Source organism: Trichogramma pretiosum, unplaced genomic scaffold (assembly GCF_000599845.2).
Source record: "Trichogramma pretiosum strain Unisexual culture from Peru unplaced genomic scaffold, Tpre_2.0 scaffold48, whole genome shotgun sequence".
NCBI classification, from domain to species: domain Eukaryota; kingdom Metazoa; phylum Arthropoda; class Insecta; order Hymenoptera; family Trichogrammatidae; genus Trichogramma; species Trichogramma pretiosum.
The window spans coordinates 1,028,104-1,054,811 of record NW_019641228.1 but is presented as its reverse complement, the minus strand read 5'-3'; the positions used below and the strand labels follow the sequence as shown (position 1 = coordinate 1,054,811).

Genomic DNA, 26,708 nt, shown 5'->3' with positions numbered 1-26,708 from the left:
TCGTGTATCGGGGTGCATCATGGCGCCCTTTTTCAACGTAATCGAATTGACCTGTAGTACTACAGGAGAGTAGACCGAAGTATAACGGCCATTGCCTATATTGAGCATTTAATTTCAGCAAGTAAAATTGTTTGAAAAAGAAGAGATTTTTAAAATGTTTATATTCAATCAAAAAAGATTTTTTCATCCATATTTTACGATTACTTATTTAGATCGAGTGAGACCAAGTAATACAAGGATACCTTTTTAATTCAACTTACACGTAGTTACATTTTATTTTAATAAAATTTTTTTAAAAAATATTAATTACAAATAGTTACAACAAACAATCGACCAATCCATTATTAGAAACGATTGGTTTAATAAAAATATTGAGATACTTTGAGCTACGACGTAATAGGTACAACTACGTCTCTCGTCGTCTCATTTGATCTTTCTATGCAAGTGTTCTGCACCCGACGCTTCAGTTTGAATGACTTGACTTTGCCAGATGCAGTGCGTGGCCGTACCTGCTTTTTTTTCGGACGACCCCTCGGCCTTTCGTAAGACAGAATGACATTTTCGTCGATCTGCGTAGTTCTTATGAGTTCTTCTATTTTCATATTTTTTATCATTTCTTTCATGTGCTTTTCAATCTGTTCATCGCTTTGAGGAGACGTTCTGTTTTTTCGTATTCGCACAAACTTGTTGAATACCTTTTTTTGTTTTAACTTTTCTATTTGACATAAAAAAATTTATTTTTTTCTATTAATCAAGTGCTAGATTAATTTTGCTGGATTGCCATTTTTTGAACTTCTATTAGACGAAATCCAAGTAAACAATTGGAGTACGAGTCACTTTTACGCCGAATCATAAAACAAGAGACAACCATTTTCAGAATAATTTTAAAATCTTCGATTTTTTATTTTTGGTGAAATATTGTGAAGCTCTTTTCCAATTGTTTTTTGGCAACAATTTTTTTTCTTCAATATAAATAACATGAAAATTTGTTCAAACTTACTCTTGGGTTTTGGCAGTTCAATCTGTGGTTTTAAGTACTAAAAAAAATATTTTTCTCAGCAAAAAAATCAGATTGAAATTTGATATATTAATTACGTATAAAAAAATCTTGTCCAAAATACAAAATCCATATTTATGAAAATAAAGTTCAATTTGGTTGCAACCATATTTTACTTTGATGCACCAAAATTTTTTCTGCGCGACAAAATTATCTCCCCAAATTAGTTAATTTTGGATTTTGTAAAATAGATTACGATTTTTTTTAGCATATGCTATCGATGGATGCACTTGTACCGTATCGGAATCTGTGTCGGAATAGTCAAAGGGATTGCGAGTTTTTTGAGCCGCCCAGGAACGATGCCTTGCCAGCTTCCTCGGCAGCTTTTTATTCTTCTTTTCTTGTCTCAGCTGAATTTCTTGAACCAATTCTTCGTAGTCCTCCGCTATCGTTTTGATTAGCCACCTGATACAACGAGTCGATTATTTTACAAATTTTTATTTACGAAAATTCATCTGATTTATAAAATAATGCAAACGTGCGATCTAATGGTATGATTGTTTATGATGTACGCAAGTTTTGCACATACTCGAATCCTGTGTCAATATTTCGATTGCAGTTGTAATATTTACAAGTGTCTTTGAGGCAGCTGCACTCCTCAACTCTAGTATAAACCCTGGCGAAATTGACGATTTGGTAGAGGTGCATGAACTCGATGATTCTCACTCTGTCCAGCGAATTTTCCAGGTCTTGTTTGTTACCCAAGCTATATAACATATAGTGCAATTTGAAACAAATATTTTTTCGCGTTACAATAATTTTTTCTGTATTTATAAATTCACACTTTTGCGAATATCGGTTACAGTCTCGGGCCAAATGATTAAAACTAAACTAAATTGCTCGAAATACGGACTTCAGGGTTTGTGTTTTTTTTATGTATTTTACGTTGTTTTTGTGATCTCTAAGTAATAAATAATGATAATAAAAACGATCTATCGGTTGATTACCATACGTTATCCTTCGATCATACTTGCTTCAGATAAGCTAAGCGCTAAAAAAGTACTAATTTATACTTACAAGAGTATTGGCTTGTAGGTCGCATGCTCGTGGCAGGCCAAAACTTTGAAAACTTCCTCCGACTCGTGATAGCGGCGATGATCGTCCGCATCGATGACGTATATAAAACCATGCACCTACCCCGCGGTACCCACCAAGCAAGTATTATTGGGGTAAACATGTATAAAAAGCTTCGCAGTCGTTCGCCAATTGATTTTTTACTCACCTCGGCGTAGTAGTTCGGCCACAAGCTTCGAAACTCCTTGGCCCCGCCAATATCGTACAGAACAATTTCCCATTGGCTTTTATAGTTGAATTTGACAGTTCTAAAGCCTTTCGTGGGTAGCACATCGCCGTCCGTAAATTTTTCTAAAATACTCGATTTCAGTTAGTAACATAATAAAAACTCTTGAAACTTTTTGGAATATTACTTTTGTGCAAGTAGTTGACCACGGAAGTTTTGCCCGCATTGTCCAAGCCCAGCACCAAGATGACGACCGGTCTGCAATATGCACGAGCTGATAACGCAATGCTCCAAATAAAAAGTGAGCGAAAATTCATAATTACTTTCTTGGTGACAATCGATGGGAAATTTCAGCGGCTGTTTGCTCTGCGTGGTATTCCACACAACCTACCGAGTTGACGATGCAGTTCACGAGCCAGTTACCCATTTTGCTAGTGAAAAGTCGACATTTCTTTAAAAATATAATTTTACTTAGAAAAGCAGCTCGTGACAACCGGTGCTGGAGACCGGTGACCAAAGCCGCTGCTAAGGCAAACAAAACGATCTTGACGCAAGCGCAATTTTTCATAAGCTCTCTTGAAACGCGGCAAGTTTGTTTTGCGGCGTCCGTCGTGCGTCCACTTGTTAGCGAGGGCGCGCCGCAATTCTAGGCCCTCTGGGTAAGGTAGAGTTCCAAGTTAACCAAATACTCTAACAAGTAATTAATACCAAAACTAAGTAGACAAAAAGTTATTGAGAGATATATTTGTTTTACCAAGCTAAGGTTTCAATCAAAATCTAATCTTAATAAAAATTAAAAAGTATATTTATATAAGTAGCTAATTATTTATTATTTTTTATCAATTTTATATTTTAAAAATCATCGAATTTAAAACTTTTAAAGTTTATGGTGACTTTTTTACATTGTTCTATACAAACTCTATTCTACTCAATTATTTCTTTGACAATTAACAGTACATGCTTACATTCGTTCGCACTCACACTTATACACTAACCCGCATATTTATAATCAAATATAAATACGAATTGAAGGTTTACAATTATATGTATACAGTACAATCTTATAATTATTTATACGAGTTTATATAAATAAAGTTACAATTTATGTATTACTTCATTATCCGGTGCCACTCATTTTAAAGTTATTTCGACTAAAATAACTTTTCAAATTTTATACATGACCATAATTAAGGAAGCTGTCCGCGTACACCATTGCACGCATTAATATCTATGAGATTTTTTACTTTTTTTCTCACGGTAAGATTTATCACGGCGTTTTTTACTACTCCGTGAGCTGGAAACTGAACGTCGTTTCCGTTCGATGGAACGCGAACGACTTTCCCTACGTCTTTTTGAGCCCGTGTCTCTTTCGTAGCTGTTTCTACTGTAAGACGAACGAGATTCCTTATGAGAAGTCGAAGACCGAGAGCGCGATCGGCTTGAAGAATGAGAAGGACTAACAGATTTCTTTCTTCTTGAACGAGACTTATGCCGGCTTCTACTACGTCGTCGTCTCTTCGAAGTTGAACGTGATCGAGATTTCTTATACTTATGCTTGGACCGAGAACTCGATTTTGAACAAGATCGCTCTCTTGAATGATTTTTACGTCTAGATCGCGACGAAGATCTCGATCTCGTTTTATGTAATTTTTCCGCGTGTTTGGAAATATCTTTCTTTTTGTTTTTCTTCTCTAGGTACTCGTTTGTACGATGCTCGGAAGAACCCTCTCGAGAGCTTTTACTTTTGGATCTACTTCGGCTCGAAGATGCTCTTGTCATTTTATTGTTAGAATTTTTATTATTACTATGTTTACTATTTTTTTTGGTTGAACTGTGATGACTTGTACTTTGTAAACTTGGAGAATCATAACCATCAGAACTCTTACGCTCTCGTTTTGAATTGCTACTTTCGGACAATACTCTTTCTCGAGAAATTTTTGGCTTTTCAGAACTAGTGGCCAAGGAGTTTAATTCGTCAGACACTAAAATAAAGTAAGTAAATATATTGTAAAACTGTGTTCTTGATTATTTAGGAAAAAATATTGATTTTAATTTTATTACTAACGATTGGAATTATTTCTCTTGGTATGTTGATTTTTTTCTGATTCATCGGACTTTTCATCATCCTCATCATCATTCTTTTCTTCTTCAGCCAAGCGAGCTTCAATTTCAGCTTCAGTCATACGAAAAGCTACTTGTCGCTGACGTAAATTTTTCTGAAATTTTAAATTACTTTATTGAGCTTAAATCAAAGTCAGCTACAATTAAATACTTTGATTTCTCGTATTGTTCGAGTCAGAAAGCAATATTTTCGAGATTCAGAACAATTTACAACTAACCATTATTTCCTCATCGCTTTCAACGTCATCATCTTGAGATGGTTGTACATGATCATTATTAGTAGCACGTTCTTCATCAGATTCACTGTTACTATCACTATATATACCCAAACCTAAAAGTAGAAAGACAATATAATATTCCTTTTTTTAATTTATGATAACATTTTAATAACATAATTTTAATCATAAATATCTACCAAGTTTACGTGATAATTGTGATAAAACTGCAGGGCCAGCATTTGTTGTAGTTTTTCCTAAGATAATTTATTCATACATTTATAATAGTTTAATATTAGTTTATTTAATAGATTTGTTTTCAGTTTCAATCAAATTTTTGTACCTTTACTACAAAATCGTTTCCAAACATCTTTACAAACTGAACCAATTTCATCATTGGTAACTTCAAGCAAAATTTCTGTTAAGGATCTCCGAACCTTCAACATCTGTACGACGAAATATTATTATTTAGTAAAAAATAAAAAACATCATTCGTTACAAATCAATTTAATTACCATATTTTGTAACATTTCCTCTTTACTTTGATAAATTACTGCTTGCTGTGGGATAGTATCAGGAACTTTTTCATTTATTATTGGTGCTACTGTATCATTAGACTGAACCACTGGAGAAGAAGCATCTTTAAATCGCGTTTTTCTAGGTTGAACATAATCAGGACTGCGTTTCTCATATTTGTCTTTGTCTGATACTTGATCTTCGCTTAGGTTGTCCGGTTTTTTTTCGTCTTCCATTTCAAATTCAGTAACTTCTTGATCAGAATCAGTGTCCTAAAATGAATTAATTTGTATTTGATGTTATTTTTTTGGTACTTCAATTCATAAAATTTAATTTGCATTATTAACTTACAAATTTACTTTTAGCTGGATCAAGAACAGCTCTAGCCTCCTCTTCACTTATTTTTTTATTTTCTAATTCTTTTAATCTCAATGCTTCTAATTGTTCACGTTCAATGGCTTTTTGTTTTTCCCTTTCCATTTTTTCAAGACCTTCTCTGATCCACGCTGGTAATTGGCGTCTTTTTACAGTATCTGTAATATTGTAACATTTAAAATGTTATTTTAAGTAGAATGTACAACAGAAACCTTGAAATTTGATGAAATATAATCAATAAAAACAAATAATTATTGTTACCAAGTGTAATAGAAAGATCATCTTCAGGTGTTGTATCTCTGATATCTCTTTTTTTGGGAATATCTATTCCCATAGGACCAAAAGGCATTCTTGCTAAATCATGCATATTTTTTGCTAGTGATGCACTTGTTTCTGAATGTGGTTCGTTACTCCAAAACTCATTTGGAATCATCTAAACAATATAATTACACTATTAATATTTTTTTTAAAGCATATAAAAGAATGCATTTAGTTTTAATGAAAATATTGTACTGACTTGGTTACTAAATTGAGAATGAGTAGCAGGTAATGCATTATAGGTATAAGAATGAGGTGGTGGTACTTGTGGAATTGTAGGTGGTACTACGCACTGATTAGCAAATGGAGGACACGTTGATATCATAGGAGCAGGTGGTGCAATGACAGCAGTGTTAGGAATATTTGGAGTTTTCAGGGCCTTTTGAGCAGATCTTCCATTATTCCATTCCCAATTAGTTAAATTTGACCCCATTGGTGATTGGTTCCATTGATTTTCCCATTGATTCCACTGATTCCAATTTTCTAGTACAGTTATTGGAAAAAATATTAGAAAAGTATGTTATAAAAAATTTAAATAATAGACCTGTACTCAATGCATAACAATTTTAGTACCTGATCCACTGATAGTAGGAGCAGGTGGAGCTGGTGGTACACCATCATCTGATCCATCCATATCCATTGGAACTTCATTTCTTGTATTAATTGATTGTGAAGCATCCTGCAAATTTGGAGGTGGTGGTGTAGCAGGAGCTGCTTCTTTCATTTTAATCCATTGTTGAGCCAAAGCTGCCCAATCAACTAAAAAATAACCATAAGTCAACATTAATGAAATTTCTTAAAAAAAAAAAAAAAGTTATGTTAACACTTTTTGGTACCATTATCACTATTCATATTTTGATATGTTGCAGGATTCATGGCTCACAGATATAGATTCTTTTTGACCTGAGATGATTCATCAGTTATCTGCAAAAAAATTAAAGAATTAAAATATAAGTTTTATGAATATTAAAATAAAATAATTTTTATAGTTTAGCTTTAGTCAATACAAAATTTAATTAAATCTAAAAATAATTGATAATATTACAAGTTTACCGAATTCGCGTCATTATTATGCAGTTATTATTGGAAAAATAGCTGAGAAAATATAATTCAAAATATCCAAATATATTTTCGGATATCTTTCCGAAGTCTTTTAAACGTGAAATATTGTTACTTTAAACGCTAAAATATTTTTGGTAAAAATGTTCAGAGATTTAAAAAACGCGTTAGTCCAGATTATATTTATTTTCACCTACATTTCAAAAACGTTTTGAGTTAGGATTTTTTGCCACATACAAATTACTTTCAAATTTACGGACTAGATATTTAAAAGTTACGCGAACATTCATCAAATATTATATATTAGTTAAAAAGATTGTTTAATGGGAGATACACGTTTAAATATAACCTTCGCGGTATCAGCAAAGTATAAGTAATTCTTGTGATAGTAATACAAAATTGATTTGCAAGAGAATGTTTTGAACCTTAGAATAAAAATTTCGATGTGACAAGTACCCATGGCGTAGACAGCAGATCTGACAAGTTAATTGGTGATTACCAAATTTTGATTTAGTCGATAGAAGCTGGATAACCTGAGTTATAAACAGCATACCACAAGACTCGGCAATTCGCACTCGGCACTGGCTGCCTACTACTGCATTGGCTACTATCAAAATTTAAGCTTCAATTCGCACTCGTACATTTTGCTATGGGTAACGCAGTCGGCACTCTGCAGGGGTAACGTGTGACTGAATTTCGCGTATACATAATATTGATTCTTATTGATTTCTAATGCAAAACATAACCTTTATTTTTCGCGCGAAATATGATTTTAGTCGGTAAGGAATTCCCGCTTATCCCGAGCGTTCACCGGAAGCCGTGGTAGTTTCAATATTAAAATTAATAATCTTAGTAAGCTCCTCTATCAAGACATTTTAAAAATTAACGAAATTGCATAAATTTAAAATGGTCATCATGTCACCGCCACAAACCCATTTATTCAACACAATTACTTTTATTTTATAGTAGTTGAGAGAATGGTTAAATGTCAAGTTAAAGAATTAAATAATTGTATAAAATGTTTATTTCCATAAAAAGTAATAGTGATTACAGTACAAAATACAATAGCCTTTTGAAGGTGAATACTGGATAAAAAAGCCTGCCATTACTAATCATAATAAACATAACAGCTCATTAATTTATAAAATCTTGATCGTTCCTTTTCCTATATTAACTTTTCCCAAATCTTGAAGGTTCTTCAAAGCGTCTTGAAATACGTCTTGAGTGACCGACGACTAAAAGAAAAATGTGACAAGTTCGTACAGAAAGTTCATGTAACAATGATACCCAATTTGAATGAACTATTATAATACTCACAGTTCCATCTTTGAATTCGTTGTAGAGTTTTTGATAACTTATAGTTACTTTTCCTTTTGTTTCAATTAGCTTTCTGAGTATGTCTGTTAGTTGTGCAATTTTTTGCCGATAGCTGCCAGATACACCCGTAGTTAAAATATTTACGTCTATTTTTCCGCTCAGAGGATCAACTGCCGACTGCTTCAAAGCCTCGCGATGCAACCTTAATAACAAAAAATTTTTTACGAACTTATTAATATTTTACTTTATTTTTTCCGGAAGTAAAATCGATTTAATAAGATACCTCCATGCTTCTTCTACATCTTCAATTTCAACTGTTGTGGAGAGTCGTATTTTTGCATGAGCCTCTGATAAGCGGATAAGTGATTCAAGCTGTCTTGGATATGCAGTTATCTGTCCACGACCACTTCCTACGCGTCTCATATCAACATATGCTTGGATTAATCGTTGTTGAGCTTCTTCACCAAGTGTTGGATGGCAATGTTCCTTGGCAAAAGTGACATAATCACGTAAAACACTCATGTCTATTAAACTATCATCTGCTTCAGGTTCATTCTGATAATACAATGAAACCAAATGCTTCGCTAATTTGGCATCAAAAGCCTCTGAATGAGGATCCAACATTAGGAAGATCAAATCGAATCGCGACATCAGTGTATGTGGTAACTGAATGTTTTCCACAATCTACATGCAAAAAACAGAAAAACATTTTATTCAATATTAGAAAATGTTAATTTTGATTCCAAGTAATTTAAAAATGTACTCAACATTTTTTTTCATGTTCCACTGTGATTCACAAGGATTAGCTGCTGCTAATATACTTGTTCTCGCATTCAATTGACAAATAATCCCAGCTTTGGCTATGCTGAGAGTTTGTTGTTCCATTACTTCATGCAGTACCGATCTTGTACTGTCATTCATTTTATCAAATTCGTCAATGCAGCAAATTCCATTATCAGCCAATACAAGTGCTCCAGTTTGCAATACCAACTGACGAGTTTCAGGATCTTTGGTTACATAGGCTGTTAAACCAACGGCACTGGATCCTAAGTAATTAAAAAATGAATAAAAATTATGTGTTTACAAACATAATTATATTATTTAAGGCTCATTACCTTTGCCACTGCTATACTGAGAACGTGGAACTAAATTGTAAACAAATTGCAACAATTGCGATTTACTAGTACCAGGATCGCCGCACAATAAAATATTGATTTCGGAACGGAAATGACTTCTTCCTGCAGTATTATGCGTTTTTTTAGTACCACCTAGTAATTGCAAAAGTATGCCTTTTTTTATGTCTTCATTTCCATAAATACTTGGAGCTATATTTCGAGCTAATCTATCATATATATCTCTTTTTTTGGATAGTAACTTTAAAAGTTCAATTCTTTCTTCTGGGAAACTGTGTTCTTTACCGTCTTCAGAATCATACAACCTAAATGATCATTATATACAAAAAGTTATTAAATAATATCTACATGCGTAAAATTTTTATGCTACCAACCTTTTAGAATCATGCTTTCTATAATGAACTACATCAATATGAGTTTTATAAACTGCTCGAACGTTGGAAGCTCTTGGAATAACTTGAATTGGTATTGCTCGATAGATTCCTGTAACAGAAACTCTATCTCCAGCAGTAATTGCATCTACCAAATCATTATGGGCATATAGCACAATTGTGTGCGGTGTCTGTCCAGCTGGCATATCATCCGGAGATTCTTGTAATTTTATCATTTGTTTGTCGGTATAATGACTTCTATTATGAACCAGAGAAAAACAGTAATTATTGTTGCAATTTGTGCAAACAGTAGGTTCACTTATACGGCCTCGATCTATTTCTACTACAGTAGTGAATGCGCAGGCAATACATTTGAAAAAAGCTTCTCTCATTTCAGGAAGCACATTAGATGTTCGAATAACCATTCCAGAAATAGTAATCAATTGGTCTATATCTTCTGGATTGAGCAATCTCATGCTTTTGGTTCTGGCCACGTTGAATGGTCTAACTTGTATTTGATGACTTAAGATTGCTGCTGGGTATTTATCAAAGAACATTTCATTTATAGCCATGTCCATTGTTGGTATTACTTCTTGTGGATAACATATTAGCTGTCTATATAATTGTGGTTGGGATGTTAAAAGATGAGCACAGTTAATGTTAAGGTAAGGTTCTTCTAATGTATGAATTTCATCTAGTTTTTGCATGTATAATGGTTCTGTTACATCCATATTGTCTGGTAGCTCATCATTTTCTGCTTCTGGATCAATAAATGTTTGAATAAATTCTTTAAATTGTTGCTTGCATTTATTGACAATTACATTAGTGCCCCAAATAACTAATTGTGGTCCAGGTACTTGTTCATTTTCTGATGAAGCAGCAACTGCTATACCACTTTCATCAGGAACCTAAAATATATAAATTTTGGAATTATTTGCTTCTATTTAATAAAAATTTGAAATAATTATTATGGGTAGAAAAGATATAATTACTTCTGGAATAACATTAACTTGTCTCAATCTTTTGTCGGATCTGATATCTGGTCTTTGCTGCAATGGTGTACCACGTATACCACTTCTAGGTGTTCTAATTGAACCAAGAGAACTTGGTGTTCCGTAATTGAGAGGAGAAGATAAATCTATTTCAGTCATTCCCATAGGCAGTGGACTGGTTGCAAGAAACCTATTAGGAGATGAAGCAGGAACACCTGAGGATGGCCCTTCCGATGAAGCGGCAATGGTTTCTTGGGTTTTACGATTATGTCCCCATCTAAGAGGAGTATCTGTAGAAGCAGTTGAAGGTCCTAAAAACATCAAACATCAAACCAAATAACATATTTGAGTTGTAAAGTTAAAAACAAATCCCTCATAATCATTGATGGTCATTATTTTAAAACTAATGGTGGCATCCTACCTTGTTTCGCTCTTGGAGTTCCATTCTGCGAATTATTAGTTGCATTAGCTGCTCGTGTTCTTGGAGAGCTTCTTATTCGAGGAGATGCCGTTGCAGGTTGATTTCGTTGTTGTCTCGGAGTTGTTGCGGCTGAACGCGTGGTCGGTGCACGCATAGGACTCGACATTTTAACAGTTTTTAATAACTCGTAAAATTAATACGTGATCTTTTATAAACTCTTTTGAAATGAGATTATTATTTGAGGGTGTCGACAATTAGATCGAGTCCTCAATCAGTCAACATTACTTGTTGCAACTTTCAATATTTACTAATCACAACGCAGCTTTTACTGACGGACGCTAGTCTGCTGAAATCCCGCGCAAAATGTTGATTCAAAGACCGGGTAACGGAATTGTGGACAGTGGATTGCGAACTGATAAACAAAGCAAGTGGCGTTGGGTTTGGAGTCTGAATTACTGACGGTCAGAGTGCGGAAAAAATGTTTTCGTTACAAATATTTTCATAAATGCCGGCCAGTTTTTTTTAGATTTCTTTGTTGCTTGTAAAATAAATATATTGAAATTGCTGATATTAATAACAATTTGCAGTCTTTCACTTTCACATTAAATTGACTTTGCAACAGGAATACCGCAAGTCGAAAGCTCTATAGAATTATAGAATGACTATGTAAGTAGGTATTGAAGTATTCTGTAAATTTGACACATCGGTGTATGTATAATCTGCGAAGGTTTGTGTTTTTGTGTAATCTGAATGTGACAATCGTAAGATGCAATTCGATTGACCGTAGCAAGTGCTTAGTTATTTTCAAGTGACTCATTTTTAAAGGAGTGTTCACTGTTTTTTTCGGTGTACAGTGAATCAATTGCAATTAAAAATTTGCAACTAAGTGCCCGTAATCAACGACAAAATGCCGGTGAGTTACAAATTTTACAATAAATTCAATCTATACGAGGTTATGAGTCATCGCAAAAAATATTTGTTTTGAGTTTTCGTCATTAATCATCAAAGTATATGACACTACAATTTAGTGTTATTTTTATAATACCATATTGACTTTAATATTCATTTTAATATTTATTTTAATCTTTTGGGTGTTAGTTGGAATGATGTTTTTTAAATAAGACCTTTAATTTTTTTAAATCTCCAATGATGATCAATTTCTCTTGGATTTATTTTCTTGTATCGTTTCAGGCTTATCATTCTAGTTTTACTGGTAAAAACAACAATTTGGGTAATATGGCTTTATTACCTATCAATACATCTTTTAGAGGGCCAGCCCCACCCTTGGCTAATAGCGAAGAAATGGATATTATTGATGAAGCGTTGTATTTTTTTAAAGCCAATGTCTTTTTTAGGACATATGAAATAAAGGTACAAGGTTATTTTATATGTTATAAATTTATAAATATTTTTATTTCAATGTCTGTGATTTCTAGGGTGAAGCAGATCGAGTTTTAATTTACATAACTTTGTATATAACAGAGTGTTTAAAGAAGTTACAGAAATGTATTAATCATCAACAAGCACATAATGAGATGTACTCCTTAGCAATTTCAAAGTTTGATATTCCTGGAGATCATGGTTTCCCATTGAACTCTGTTTATGCCAAGCCCAATAATCCAGCTGAAGCAGGTAAAGTTAAAAACAAACAATAATATATTTCTTATTAAAATTTATAAATATCATTTAAAAAATGTTTTGATAGATGCTATGAGGCAATACTTTTTACAACTAAGGCAAGAGACTGGAGCTCGTTTGATTGAAAAAGTTTATGGAGCTGATGGGAAACCTAGTAAATGGTGGCTGTGTTTTGCAAAAAAGAAATTCATGGATAAGTCATTATCTGGGCCTGGACAATGAAGTACTTTTAATAATTTGTAAAGATATAATACTTGAACATTTCGTACAATTAAGTGAGTTACAGAGATTTTTTTAAACTACATTATATGTTTGGTTTTCTTATAAGAAAACTTAAAAATAAATATAAAATGTTTTGTTATAAAGTATTACATTCAGTATTTATTGACCTATGTAAATATACTTGAATTCTAGATAAAATTAATGCCATACAAATTTTGAATTTGTTCAGCTACAAAAGCACCATCATTGCTTCTAGTATGTAAATAATTTTTATTGCTGTTTCTTTTTATTTTTCTTTCATCATATCATTAAGGGGGTATATATAAGTGTCAATTTTATTTTTAAGTGCAATAAAAATTTGTGCTAATTATATATTACATATACAAAAAAATAAGGTATTGAGTATACTTGTTTAAAAATTATCTTACTCATACTTCTGATACTTGCAATATTTCTTGCTTTGAGTAAAGTCTTATTGGCTAGATTTCTACAGTATCTTGAACAAAGTGCAGTTAGTCATTGCACGATAATTGTTCAAATCACCTTAGTCTTGGGAATAATTTATCTTATTTTAATTTTAATATATTAAGCTTAACATTGACAAAAGTCTTATTTATATTGCCTAAGAAATTAATTTGTCGAACTCGTTGTTAATTGTTGAAACACGAATATAAATATACTTGATGAAAATTAACGATCAAGAAAATTTAAATGTATGTGTGCTTCTTTTCGTATTTTCAAAGTATTAAGTATAGCTAAAATTCGAAGTCACATTAACAACGAGTTCAACCAAGTTCGAAAATCCTTTGAAAGATAAAGTTGGCCTTCAAGGATCGTAAATAAAATTACTCTTTGATATAACACTATTCGAGTGCGAAGATTTTCCTTAATGTTCAAGCTTGGCTTTTAGGATTAAAACGACCTATATGTAAAATCAGCCCTGTCAGATTATGCCGAATGAGATAGAGGAAGGGTTTGTCCATCTTCATTCGAGGTTTATCGCTCGTCGTACCATCGACGGTTTGTCTGCGCGTTCGGCATTTTCTACGCTGTTTACCGCCCTGAGGCCTTCGCATACTGCGTGCGTGTATTTGCAGACGCAATTGCTTTATTCGCTCCAAATTTCTTCGCTCGGAAGGCGATAGATTTTGTTCGGTCCCATCGCCATCGTTATTAATTTCTTCGTCTTCACAAGCAGCCGTGAGCTCGGCGACGTCCGATTGCTCCATGGTTTTGTTATTGGTGATCTCAAAGTGATCGTTGACGCTACTTCGGCCTTGTACCTGGTACTTGTCCCAGGCTCTCGTGTGTCTGGGTGATGATCCTGGATACGTTTCGCTAAGATGACGATTGCCCGATTTGTTCTCATCGCCGCATGTGCCGAACAAGTTCATCTGGAAAATAATCGTTGAATTATCGAGAAGAAAAGTAATTCATTAATAAGTGAAAGCGCATGCAAGATAAGAGTGAAAGTTACGAGTGCTTGTAGAAAATATCCTTACCTGTATCATGTCAGCCAAGTACAAATCGTGTCCCGCTCCGTTGATGCCTTTGAGATCGGCTGTTCGGGAGAACAAATGATTGAAGCCGAGCATCTTCAAGGCGTTGGTCACGTTGACGATCGATCTGTGACTGAATTTGGGCAGCTGCACTTCGACCCTCCTGGGTATGATGACTTTGAGCAACTTGTCGAGCGAGTTGTCGGTGCCGCGACCGAACAATCTCTGCTCCAATCGTTCCAAATTGTCACCGGGTGCCGTGAGGCCCTGCTGTCCAGGCATGATCATGATGAGAGAGACGGGCTTCTTGGCGTCGCCCAGCGCCACGGCGGTGGCGTCGAGGCTGGGCTCGTAGCCGGCCGACACGCCGCTTTTCCAGACGACCGCCGGGATCGGCACCAGTTTGCGCTGCTTCACGGTTTGCGCGACCGCGAAATACATCTCGCCGTCGCGACCTTCGCTGCTAGCCTCGGCACCGTCGCAGCTCGTTTGAAACACGTTCGCCGACAGAGCCGTGAGCGGCGAGCGAAGAGGCACCGTGTGTCCCTTGACGAAATCTTTGATCCTTCCACCGGTTTGTTTACGAATCAGCAAATTCGTTCTGCGTCGCAGGATATCGCCGGCTGTCGAGAAATTTATATCCACGACTGCACCTTCGTAAAACTGTTGGGCTTGTTCCTTGTAGAAGGGTATTATCCTGCGAACTTTGAGGCGATCCGCGTACAAGGCCTTCACGAAGGCCGCGTTTTCGATACCTTGATCTCTGGCTAAGGTGACGGTATCGGTAATGTTCTGGAAGACGAGATGAGGATTGAACGTCACTACTTCGTCCAGTTTAAGAATGTCGTTCATTTCAATGGACGTCAATCCCCTGGCGCCCAAAAATATCATAGCCAGCGTGCTAAGCATGCCGAACGGTGACATCGTCACGGATCTCGACGGGTTCAAGTCTGAATTGGCCAGGGTCCAAAATCTAAAGGATAATTCGTTGCACAAATTAAGAAAGTCGGCCACGTCTTTGTCCAGACCTTTGCTACTCTGATCAAGACCTATAGCACTACTCGAGTGATCCAAACTGACAATTTGTGCTTTTATTTGTTGTTGATTAGCACCATGATTATGTCTTTTAGCTTCCATTGCTTCCTCGTCTTCTTCTAGTTTTAAATTTACAACAGTTGTCATTTCGAGATCTTTGGAAACTTCATCAGATTTTGCCATCGATTGTTCGATCGTTGTTTTACTCGTTGGAACTGGAACTGGCACTGTTGTTTTAATGGAAGTTGGTCTCGCTGTTGAAATTTTGTTTATCGTCGGTCTGTTTAAATTCATTGGTTTAGTATTCTTTTTCACATAGGTTTCCAAAGTAGCTCTTCTTGTCGGGTGGCTATCGAAAGTAGGTCGCTTAGTAAAGGATTCTACGCTTACGGTCGACTTTCTTGGGGGATAGGTTTCCAAAGTCGGTCTTCTAGTTTGCGTGTAACTCTCGAGAGTTGGTCTTCGGTTTTGAGGCTTATTTTTAATTGACACCTTATTTAACATTGGTTCCGTCGGTTTTAATCGGCTTTTAGTTTTTTCATCTTCTAGATTAATTCTACCGGCGGATTTATCGATGGTTGCCTTAATTTTTTCTATTACCCCTTTTGTCGAATGAAGACCAGGTCTTCCCGTTGGGTATGGCCTGCTAATAGGGGAAACAGTTGTCAATGGCGTCGGAAGCATATCTGGAATTTTGGTAGTGGTGAAACTTGGGATATCACTTTCAATAGGTAATTTAGGATCTTTTCTCGATGTCAGATCTAGCATTGAAAATGTATCATTACCAGAATCTTTCGCTGCCTTGCTAGGGTATTCAATCATAGGATGTAAAGAATGAATTTCAGTCGATGCTTCTTCTTTTGGCAAAGTCTCGAACGTGTCTGATGGATCGATGGTAGTAGTCAACTCACTCGCATAATCGTACCTACTGTGCTCAGAATTTTGTGGCGAATTTTGCAATTGATTTATAACTTCATTAATTTTTTCTAATGGAGGAATAAAAGTACTTTTTATTAGATCAGTGTCTTCTTCAGTCTGACTAGGGGTATCGCTATTACTGAGCATTGCCATAATTTCAGGTATTTGCGTATTGATGTCAATTTTGGGAATTTCTGTTGGGAAAGTATTAGTCGAGGATTCTACGTAAGGTAGAAGATCAGGAACGGAAGTAATTGCTTCTGTTGTTTTTTCATCTAATTTTGTTGAAAAAACAGTCACGCTCTCTTGAATATCTTCCGGCTTTTCTGCATTTTTGGTATCTTGGACATTTGAATTGCCAAGTTCGTCTGGTTTAGATTTTTCGACGCCCGTTGTCAAACTACTAGCAATGTTATTTTGGATCGAATTTTCACTTGACAGAGTATACAATTCAGCAGCTGGCGGCGTATTAGTCTCTACGTTTGGTAGTACCTTATCACTATCCGCAGCTGAATTTTTTGTTTTTATACGAGTCAGTGATGAATTAGTTATAAATTCTTCCGGTAGTTTAGGGGTTGCATTTTTTTCCGTAGAATCGGAGCTTGCCAAATTTAAGTATATGATTGGCGTTTCAACTTTTTCAAACGATGGCACTTCGGTCGCAATATTAACTGCTTCATCAAATTTAGACTGTTGTTTGTTGCTGTAATCATCAGAATTCGTGATTGTAGTAATTTCAGAAGCATCAGTATAGGGAAGAATAGTTGTTGAATCAAGGATCTGTTCAGAAAAAGCCTCGGTTGCTTCATCTGCTATAGCGGGTAAATCAGTTGCCGTTTTTGATCTGTAGCTCAATGTTGGGAATGTTGTCCAGCCCGATATTTCATCGTTAGTGTACGCGGGAATTTTCGAATCATAATGTTCCTTCATGTAATTATTGAAGGCTTCATCTAATCCGGGTAAAGCAGTTTCTGTTGTGTCAATATTTTGCGTCGTAAAAGAGGTTGAGGAAGGTCCAGTTGTAGAAGTCTGTGATGATAATTCTTCAGTAACTTGAGTAGTTAACGTGTTAATTTTACTTGGTACAGAAGCGCTCGTGGGATACTTCAAAGTTTCATCGTCGTATACAGGTATTACTTTAATTGTTGATGCTTCTTCATCCAATGATATTTTGATCACGTCATTTAGAGCGTTTTCCGTAGTAGTAATTTGTTTAGCATCGTCATTTGATTCATCAATTTTATCATCTGTAGAAGGATAAATAGTTGTTTGCTCAATTCTAGAATTGAAATTATCTTCGTTCAATGAATCTTGAGATTTTTTCGGAAGATCTGTAGTTTGTACTGCATCAGGAATAATCGTTGAGTAGGTACTTTCTTCTGATATACTGGGTGGTCGAATCGTTGGGGTATCGATTTCTACGGTTCTATCTTCAAAATTTAAGTTTGTTTGTTCCGTAGATCTGTCAATAGTCAATGGTGACAAAGTACTTGTAGCTTTTGGTAATAAATTGGTTACCGTAGAAATGGATTCACTTTCAGCTTGCACTTTTTGATTAAAACTATTTTTCCCAATAATACTCTCTGTTGTAATTTCGTCCACTGCGTCAAATTGGGTGGTAATTATTTCTTCGGATTTAAAATCACTCGAAGTAGTAGTTTCAATAATTTTTTCATCTTTACTTTCAGTTTCTTTCAATGATACTTCAGCTTGCGCAGTTGCACTAGGTGCCTTTTTCGTCTCCTCTGGAGCAATATCAATAATAGTGGTAGGAAGTCTAGTGTTCAAAATAGATTCTTCTTCCGTACCAGCTGGGGATTGAAAAGGTACTTCGGTGGTAGTTTCGGACGTTTTCTCTGTAACTTTTTCAGTCGTTTTTGATATTTCTGAAACATTGGATGATTTCTCTGTCATAGATTCCTGAGATTTAAGACTGGGTGTTTCCGTTACAGAACCGCTTGGCTGTGTTACGGCTTCTGGCATTTTTCGCGTTGTGAAAGCGACCGTACTCGGTTGTGTTGGAACGTTGAAAACTGGCGTCGAAGGCATTTTCCTAGTAGTTTCTGTTTCAAAAGAATTTCCAGGATAAATAGTAACCTTTAATCCACTGCTGGGCTCGCTCGATATTTCATAAACTGGAAACTGAAAATTTGCCGGCTTGAAGGTAACAGTATTGGTTTTGTCACTGAAGACTGGACGATAAGGAGAGGCCGACTCGATTGCCACCGTTGTCTGCGACATGGGGGTATAAATCGGACGGAAGGTAGTCTCGTAATTGTCAGATGTGCTGAGCCTATTAATGGGTTCAAAAGTCGGTCGGTAAGGCGTTGGTTTGTGAAATATTTCTGGTTTCTTGAAACCACCCATCGGTCCGACATTCATAATCGTCGCCGGGAAATTATCGCGAACTGTAGTTCTCGTCGTGGACGGAGGTGAGTTGGTTGTCAAAGGTCGTTGAGTCGCACTAGTAAGGTACGTTGGCTTTTTGAACGGTGCCACAGTCGCAGTGGCTTCCTGCTTCGTTTCGGACACCAGAGTGGTGACCTTATCCTGTTGGTTCGGTCTAGAATATATCGGGACCGACTGATAATGCACGTGCGTGTATTTATCTTTAGCATCGGCCTGAAGAGAAGGTGACGACGGTATGTAAAGCGTCGGTTTGGTATACGTATTATTTTTCACATCAACGGCGTCCTGCACGATGTTTTGCGTGGGTTGTTTGGCAGGTTTGTTGTACTGGATCGGAGAATGGCCCACCGAATCCTGAGAATTAAGAATTCCACCATCCAGAGCCATATTGCCGAGCAGAACGGGCTTCTGGTTGACATTTTGAGCGAAGGCTGGTTTTTGAGAGGTAACCTTGTTTTTCTGCTCCACTCCCGCCGAATAAACAGGCACGACTCGATCACTCTGTAAGGGTACGACGTCGACGTAGGGGTCCGAATCGAGGGTCGGCAAAAGAATGCTCGTGTCTTGGGCGACGTCCTGCTGATCGACTGAGCCACCGGACAAAATGTAAGGCAGCATGCTGCTCCATTGATTGTTGACGATGTTGGGAATCGAAGAGCCCGAAGAATAAATTTTAACGGGCTTTTTCAACTCGTTCTTAAGGACATTTTGTACGTTTTGTACAACATCGGCAATCTGAGAAAAAAATCACGTTTAAAAATATTATTCTCATAGCCCATGATACATCGCATATAAATGTTTGTATGTATAAATATTGCGATGCAATTTCCGTGAAACGCGCTAGAAAAGACCTTGGAGCAAAAACGCAACGATCAGCTCTTCCCACAATCATCCGCGAGCTCGAGCGCGCAACTATTATAAAGGCGCGCGTCCCTTTGCGCTGCGAGTACTTGCATCGCATATATATATTTATATATATAAAATTCTGCGAAAGTAATCGCGTTCGGTATTTTTGTAAGATAAAAAACAACATCGGCTCTACTAATCGAAACAAATTCTCGGTACACAAAGGACTAACTCTCCTTAGCGATCCCACAGGCTATTCATAGAAAAGTATTAAAACCCGTCACGTGCAGCATTACATGCTACGTACCTTAGGTTCCTGCTGAGGTATTTTAGTCTTGTGGTGAGATAAGTCGACGGGCAGATTGCTGCTCGCCGCGGCGGCAGCTCCGGCTCCAGCGGCGATCATACCCTGGATTTCCTGCTTAGTCATTTGCTTCTTTACCAGCTGACCCGACGAGTCCAGCGTGTAAAATTGAAAATCATCCGGCGTAAAGAGATTTACCGGTGAGCCAGGAGAGCCGGCCGATGCTTTGTAGGCAGTTGGGTGGTGTTGTTGGTGGTAGTATTGCTGCTGCTGCTGTTGTTGTTGCTGCTGATGTAAATGCGCGCCCGAGGGTACTTTCTTGCGGCGCGCCTCCACTTCGATACTGCAAAACCATCGAGGTGAATAGCGATGTATATTTTTCTGTCTTTTTTTTTCAAGTACGCGTGCTTTTGCGGCTTTTCCAGAGATTACATGTTTGAAATAGCCGATGGAATTTCTTCATGGCTATATGCGTGAACTATTTCCAAATTAATCGTCATAATACGGGCATTATCGTTGGAAAATATACGAGAGAAAAATAATGTAATCGAGGAGTTGTATGATCTTAATGAAATTAACGTTAACTTCTAAATTTTCTCGACTTGATATATTGCACACGAATTCCGAAGCCTATTAAATTTAATATCTTGGACGTAAGTCATATATTTTCTTAAATCTTTTGGGAATAAAATGCTCTTGCGTACTAAGAATCGATTCATTACTTGTACCAATTTTCTTGATGAAATAGTATGACTCGATTAGATGAAAAAATGGTGATTTTTCGCAACAATTATAAACGTCCGCATAGAAAAAATTGCTCAACAATCTGACTATTTATTTATATGTATATGAAATTATGCACAAGCTGCTTTGTCGAAAAGTACAGTTAACAAGTTTATGGCTCTTTTGTGCCCAGTGCCAGAGAAATATCCATTCGTCGACCTGTTTACCCACTAACGTACGTTTACGCATGTGAACGCACGGAGCATGTAGTTCAAAAAATGTATAACGTATTGCACGCGGACGGCCGTAACAAAAAATAATTGGCAGAAAGCCGATTTGTTCGCTTATATCGCGTGTCATAAGCAATCTGTAGTTTGACCAGAACAACCGCAATGGTATATGTATATAAGCGCTGTATTATAAAGCGCGAGAAAAATCATTTTTTTATGACATCTTTATCTACAGTCATGAGGCAGAAGGCCTAGCAGCGAGAAAAGAAGGAAGAAACAGCGCGCGCTCACCAAGACATTGTGTGTGGCACCGTTGGGTCGCATGTCAGATGTATCTTGACACACGGAATAAGAGCTAAAAAAGCGACCCGACGCTATATACCCAACGATCAACGGTACTAACTGCCTCGAGTTTGTTTGATTTTGCACGAGCTCCGTTGAGACGTCGAGCGCTGGCATACAATGCGTTGCATTTACGAATAGCCGAGTTTTTGTTGCATCTTACCTTTCATTGTTCATCAAGGGCGTCGTCGATGCCGATAACGATTTCTGCTCTAGCGCAGCTCCGAGCACGCTTGTGCAGCCCCAAATCACGAGTAGCGCCAGCGCAGTCAAAGTACTCCTTTTTATCGTCATTTTGACCTGTGGCACAGAGACGAGAATGTTCGTTTTATTTTTCATATTTGCATAAAAATGTGCTTCGCCGTTAAAAGCGCAAGCGTATCAGTGAAATAACTAAATAAATTTAATTAAAGTAATAGACACCCGCTTATAATTAGCCTTGCAGAAAATTCCAAAAATACATCGTCGCACACCGCGCGATCGATCGTAAAAATTAACGCGCAAAGTGTATGACCATTAAAATATAATTAATTGAATGGTCATTGTACGCGATGCGACCTTTATCGCGCCACTTGCAATTCAACAACAAAATTTCAAGGTTTCCCTCGCGAAATAAATCACGACGGCGTGACTTTTTTCCGGTTAATTAAAGTAAAATACGACAGGGTCCTGCAGCGCGCGAATGTCCTTTATCCGAGTACATGTAAATTATCACTGTATGCACACCGAAGACGAAGAGAGCGTAAAAGATGAACCGATCGAGGCGCGAATCACAAAATGAATAAAATAAAAAACAACGCGTTTATGTGCAAGTTCGACAACGTCTCTTATCTATTTGGCGCGTTTGCTGCTCATTACGCAGGACGCTCATTAATTAGCTCCCTTTTATTTGTTTACCTTTTGTTGTAGTCACTTTGCTACAAGCCAATTACTACCAATAAAATGTGCATCCTAATACGAATTTCTTTCATTGTAACTAAATTCTTTCAGACTTTCAAAGATGTACCGATCGCGCCCGAGTTTTCAAATTGTGCACAAGTGAAAAAGGAATTTGTTTTTAGATAATCAAAGAATAGACTTACGTGCTTTATTGGCTTTGCCCACGTAGATTAGAAGTTTGTTTATCCGTACACACAGTTCAACATCAAGATATCCACTTGAAAACTTCACACTTCACGAATCGCAGCTGGTTTTATCAGTACTTCAGTCTCAAAAAATCAGTCTTTACGCGTGGAAAAAAGCAGGAGGAGCTTGAAAGTGTAGGCTCGATCCAACCGATTTCTTGGGAAGATCGGCAAGGAATACACGCACTTACGGTCCCGGCACGATCATTATTCAACTTGCTCCACGTACTACGTACTTTTTCATTCCCTCTATCTATCGGTTAAGCAGTGTAGCTCATGGAGTAAAATGTCGAAGGAAAAAGCAGTAGCTAGGCTCTTGTTCTTCCTTCCTCCCTTCTTCGTGTTTCAGTGCAGCAGCTGCTGCTCGTTCTCGTACTTCTTCTTCTTCTTCTTCTTCCTCGGCTGACCTTGCTTTTTCCTATCACAAGGGCTAGTGACCTTTCTCTATTATGCACACCACTTGCTTCGAGCTCGTCACTTGATCCGTCGTTGCGCGAGCACGCGAGCGATTATTTCGTTGCGGTTACGATCACTGGAAAAAAGTCGAGGCGCGACTTAAATCTAGGCGGAGGAAGCATCCCCCTGAAAGCGTCGATTAGTGAAAGTTGAGCCAAAATCGAGCTTCGCGCTGCACGAGCTGAGTTTCGAAGATGCGTCTCGCTCGCAAGGATGCTCCGCGAGGAGTGTTGGAAGCACCAAGTCCCGAGAGAAGAGAACGAAGACCGATGAACGAGCAACCGTGAGAGATGGTACAGTCATAGAGTGGGGCCTTTTCTCTCTCTCTCTCTCTCTTTCTCTCTTTCTCTCTTTTTCACTCCTTTACTCGCGTGTGCTCATGGGGCTATAGGTAAAAAGAGACGACTCGAACGCTCGGCCGCTCTCTCGCTATGCCCGCTCTTTCGCTCTTTCTCGATATCTTTTTATATGCGTGCACAGCGACGGCGGATTACCATGGGGTGCACTTTGGAAATTCTTCCTCGATATATGTATTTATTTTCAAGTCTCTCGAGTGTCCAGGTGTTGTGCATTCTTGTAAACACGGACGCTTTTAGTTGGCCAGCTCGGATTTTAATGCCTTTTTCGCGTCGCACCGTCGCGCAGCGGCCTCGTGCGCTTTCTTGCTTCGCCCCGCGCATAATTAATCGATTTTTCTGCATTTTCGATGTACTCCGCACGATTCATACGTGCGGCAGATTCCAGATGTTACGGTGATCGACGTTTTTCGCCTCATCGATTTATTGCTCGCACCGCAGAGATCGCTGTTTGAATGAGCGAAAAAGAAACAGGCGCGCGCGCTGACCGACTCGAGTTTCTGCAATCGGTGGGCGAATTCGATCGAGCCGATGGATCCAGCCTGACGGAAAGAAACAAACATTCGTCTTCCTGAGTGGAAAAGTGGGCAACTTACCTTGAGCGTATGTACCTTCTTGGCGTATGTGACGAATGATATTTTTAACCCCAATAAGAAATGGACAAGCACAGGATGCGTGAGCTTCATATTGATAAAGGTTTCAGTAAAAAAAGTATGATTAATTCTCAGCTTGTTATCTGGTAACATCGATATTCAGAGAACATATCTGTGGTGGGGCAAAAGTAATTATTCACAGACGTTCGCATTAACGTCGTCGATGTTTGTTTGAATCAATCGACGAAAACATACGTACGCCTGTCAGTGCATAAAACAGCCAACGTATTTTTCTTTCACCTAAGCCAAGTGAGCTTCGAGAATACTCGTTTGAATACATTTAAAGATGAAAATGAATAAATGTATAAAATGTATCATCAAGTCCGCCTTAGTTTCCTTGTAACCCGATGGAATGTGAAATGTGTCTGCTGTTTCCATGGCGTTCGTCGAAAAGAGCACAAATCAGCCTTTGCTTCGCTCTACATTTGTCAGAGATGAAGAGATGCAGCGTTGAGATATACGTGCAGCATATCGGATTATTCGAGAGCTTGTGCAATATTTTCATGAGCCGATCAAGATTTAGAGAATAAGTGAGAATGTGTGAAAGAAATCGCACGTTTGAAAATTCTTCATTGATTAATTAATTGGCGTGTTTACTACTCGATCGATGGTTTGTATCGACAGTCAACCTTCACAAGCACAGTCACGTAGGAATTCGGTAAAACCATTTTAACAAACTCGCGGGTCGAGCAAATTGAGCTGGGCGTAATTAGAGTCGCAATTGGCATCGATGATACATTCGATTCGCTATTACATTGACCCCTGGTATACATTGCGAATCATATTTTCGTAAGTTTGAGAACGAGTCGAGTATTTTAAAATGATATTGCGCAATGCACGTTCAGTCTAAGTTTATTGGCCGGCTTTCGCATCGCGATCGATGCTTAGAGGTATCGCGAATTTACAACTTTTTGCATAGTAATTAAGCGGCCCGCGTGGGGGGATCCGCGCGTAAACAGTGTGTTGGGCATCGATCGGCGCGCGGCACAGGCCCCTAGAGTATCGCCTCGATAATCCCAAGCAAGTGGATCGCGAGTGGCAGCGTTGGAATACGGAGAAAAAGGAGAGCAGCTATTGATTTTCCTTTTGACAATGCGCAGGAGCCGCGGCGAGAGAGATCACGAGGCTAAACAGCCAAGCGGAGCTCGCTCGAGTGCTGCCAGAGCCGCGTTGTATACATGCATAGGTAGGAGAGCCGTGTGCACGCGCGCGCGGTGCGCATCCAAAAAAGAAGTCACAAATCAGGCGCGCGAGTATATGCTTCAGGGTCATTCATCCCCTGGGTCTCTATCTGGTCTCGCTGCGGCCGCTCGCAAGCACCTGTTTAGTCGCTCGACTTGTTGCATGCGTGCGGACTGCAGCGGGCGCTTGTGTACGTGCACATATGCACACGTATTATAGACACACACAAACGTGATGTGCACATACACAGGCACACAGAAGCGCGTTTACACGCCGCGGCGAGCATTGACTCGTGGGTTAACCTTGCTTGGTAGTTATCTTGTACCTCCTTTTCTTCGTTGACTTCTTCTTCTTCTACTTCTTCTTCTTCTTCTTCTTCTTCTTCTTCCCTCGCGTAAGAGAACCGGTCGTTCTCCTTCTGCCATTTCCATCATTTGGTTCGGAGCTACAGGAGAGAGAAGCTCGTATACAACTCTCGAGTCGGGGCTATGTATACCGATAATGATGATAATGAGCTGCTACACTTGTATCGTAATATTTTCTATTTTCTGAGCTGCGCCCGAGCCTCGGCAAGCTGTCTTCTTGGCTGTTTTTTCTCCCTATCTCCGATAGTCAAGCACGAGTCCAGCTCGAGTCCACTGGTAGAGATGAGCGACCGATATAGATCGCTTATAATTTATTTACTTTCGGCAAAAGCACATCTTTTTACTTGACTGCTTCCGCAGCTTATAGAGCAAATTACGGGAAAATCTTTCAACTCGGTATTTTATTTTAATCGAATTTTACTTTTAATTTCTCTCTTCTCTCTATCAATTTCTTATTTGGAGCAGACTGACATAGCTGATGGTATGCGCTACTACGTGTCTTTTATTCTTTTAAACTTGGGATTTATCTGTATCGGAAAAAAGGCATTGAAAAAAACGATCGATCTTTTCCGAGCAGCGAAGCACATATACGTAACACGTACGAATAATATAAGTGACGTGGGCGACTGCACCGTCGTACGCTAAATTTGCCGTAATATCTCAACCGTGATTCCGAATGATCGTTGACTCGTCCGAAGGACGCGCGAAAGAAAATATCGTCAGGTATAGGCTAGCAAAGGGAGTCGAGGAGCGCTGCCACATAGTAGATATTACATCGAGGAGGAAATTGCAGCAGAGCGCCGCGTGACGACGCATCTCCGCGGGTGCACGATCCCCGAGATCGTCAACAACGTAATATTATTATGCGATCTTGAATATAAAGCCGAGCCAAGTCGGTATAAAAGTAAGTACGATGTAGCGGTACACGTGTGTGTGTATGTGCGCGCATTAGCCATGTGTCATTCTATCGCTCACAATAATCTCGGGTAATCTCATAATTCGAGCTTTGCTTTCAAATGTAGAAAAAAGTGCTATGCTTCTTATTTCTTTTTGTTGCGGCTCGCTTATACGATTTGATTTTCTCTCGGACTAGCTTCTATAATTGATGTACGCGCGCGAACCGTATAGCACACACACACACACACACACACATGTATACGGTACTCTCGGCTCGCGCGCGCGCGCGGCTACATCACGTTTTGTAAAAGCGTATGTAAGATATCGAATGTTACGTGTGAATTATATGGGTATTACGGTAAATCAATGACCTA

The 26,708-nt window shown here is 38.0% G+C and overlaps 5 protein-coding genes across 8 annotated transcripts; 1 reads left to right on the top strand and 4 right to left on the bottom strand.

Moving 5' to 3' along the window:
• Positions 1-386: 386 nt before the first annotated feature.
• On the bottom strand, positions 387-2,810 carry LOC106648116 (ADP-ribosylation factor-like protein 13B). Its single transcript, XM_023458326.1, has 8 exons — positions 2,621-2,810; positions 2,485-2,555; positions 2,280-2,422; positions 2,075-2,190; positions 1,587-1,763; positions 1,294-1,462; positions 1,001-1,037; positions 387-715 (listed from the first exon to the last, which is right to left on the bottom strand). Exons 1-8 carry the CDS (start codon positions 2,722-2,724, stop codon positions 387-389), a joined length of 1,146 nt encoding a protein of 381 aa, XP_023314094.1. The 5' UTR covers positions 2,725-2,810.
• Positions 2,811-3,108: 298 nt separating this feature from the next.
• On the bottom strand, positions 3,109-7,570 carry LOC106648236 (arginine/serine-rich protein PNISR). 4 transcript variants are annotated; one of them, XM_014364962.2, is made up of 12 exons: positions 7,327-7,570; positions 6,679-6,766; positions 6,416-6,601; positions 6,042-6,325; positions 5,786-5,957; positions 5,501-5,682; positions 5,149-5,421; positions 4,977-5,079; positions 4,834-4,890; positions 4,637-4,749; positions 4,363-4,513; positions 3,109-4,279 (listed from the first exon to the last, which is right to left on the bottom strand). In XM_014364962.2, the coding sequence occupies exons 2-12, from the start codon at positions 6,716-6,718 to the stop codon at positions 3,519-3,521; spliced, it is 2,322 nt and encodes a 773-aa protein (XP_014220448.1). In that variant the 5' UTR covers positions 6,719-6,766; positions 7,327-7,570; the 3' UTR covers positions 3,109-3,518. The 4 variants fall into 4 exon arrangements, with proteins under 4 accessions (XP_014220448.1, XP_014220449.1, XP_014220450.1 ...); XM_014364963.2 differs by having other exon boundaries at positions 7,358-7,570; XM_014364964.2 differs by having other exon boundaries at positions 7,401-7,570.
• A 337-nt stretch (positions 7,571-7,907) lies between these two features.
• On the bottom strand, positions 7,908-11,493 carry LOC106648187 (DNA replication licensing factor MCM4). The gene is made up of 8 exons (XM_014364878.2): positions 11,136-11,493; positions 10,715-11,025; positions 9,726-10,630; positions 9,334-9,656; positions 8,987-9,264; positions 8,502-8,902; positions 8,219-8,420; positions 7,908-8,136 (listed from the first exon to the last, which is right to left on the bottom strand). Exons 1-8 carry the CDS (start codon positions 11,299-11,301, stop codon positions 8,041-8,043), a joined length of 2,682 nt encoding a protein of 893 aa, XP_014220364.1. The 5' UTR covers positions 11,302-11,493; the 3' UTR covers positions 7,908-8,040.
• Positions 11,494-11,580: 87 nt separating this feature from the next.
• On the top strand, positions 11,581-13,141 carry LOC106648188 (actin-related protein 2/3 complex subunit 3-like). Its single transcript, XM_014364879.2, has 4 exons — positions 11,581-12,048; positions 12,327-12,506; positions 12,572-12,767; positions 12,841-13,141. The coding sequence occupies exons 1-4, from the start codon at positions 12,043-12,045 to the stop codon at positions 12,993-12,995; spliced, it is 537 nt and encodes a 178-aa protein (XP_014220365.1). The 5' UTR covers positions 11,581-12,042; the 3' UTR covers positions 12,996-13,141.
• A 735-nt stretch (positions 13,142-13,876) lies between these two features.
• On the bottom strand, positions 13,877-21,595 carry LOC106648117. The gene is made up of 4 exons (XM_014364798.2): positions 21,465-21,595; positions 20,010-20,349; positions 14,498-19,591; positions 13,877-14,389 (listed from the first exon to the last, which is right to left on the bottom strand). Exons 1-4 carry the CDS (start codon positions 21,593-21,595, stop codon positions 13,889-13,891), a joined length of 6,066 nt encoding a protein of 2,021 aa, XP_014220284.1. The 3' UTR covers positions 13,877-13,888.
• Between the last annotated feature and the right edge of the window lie 5,113 nt (positions 21,596-26,708).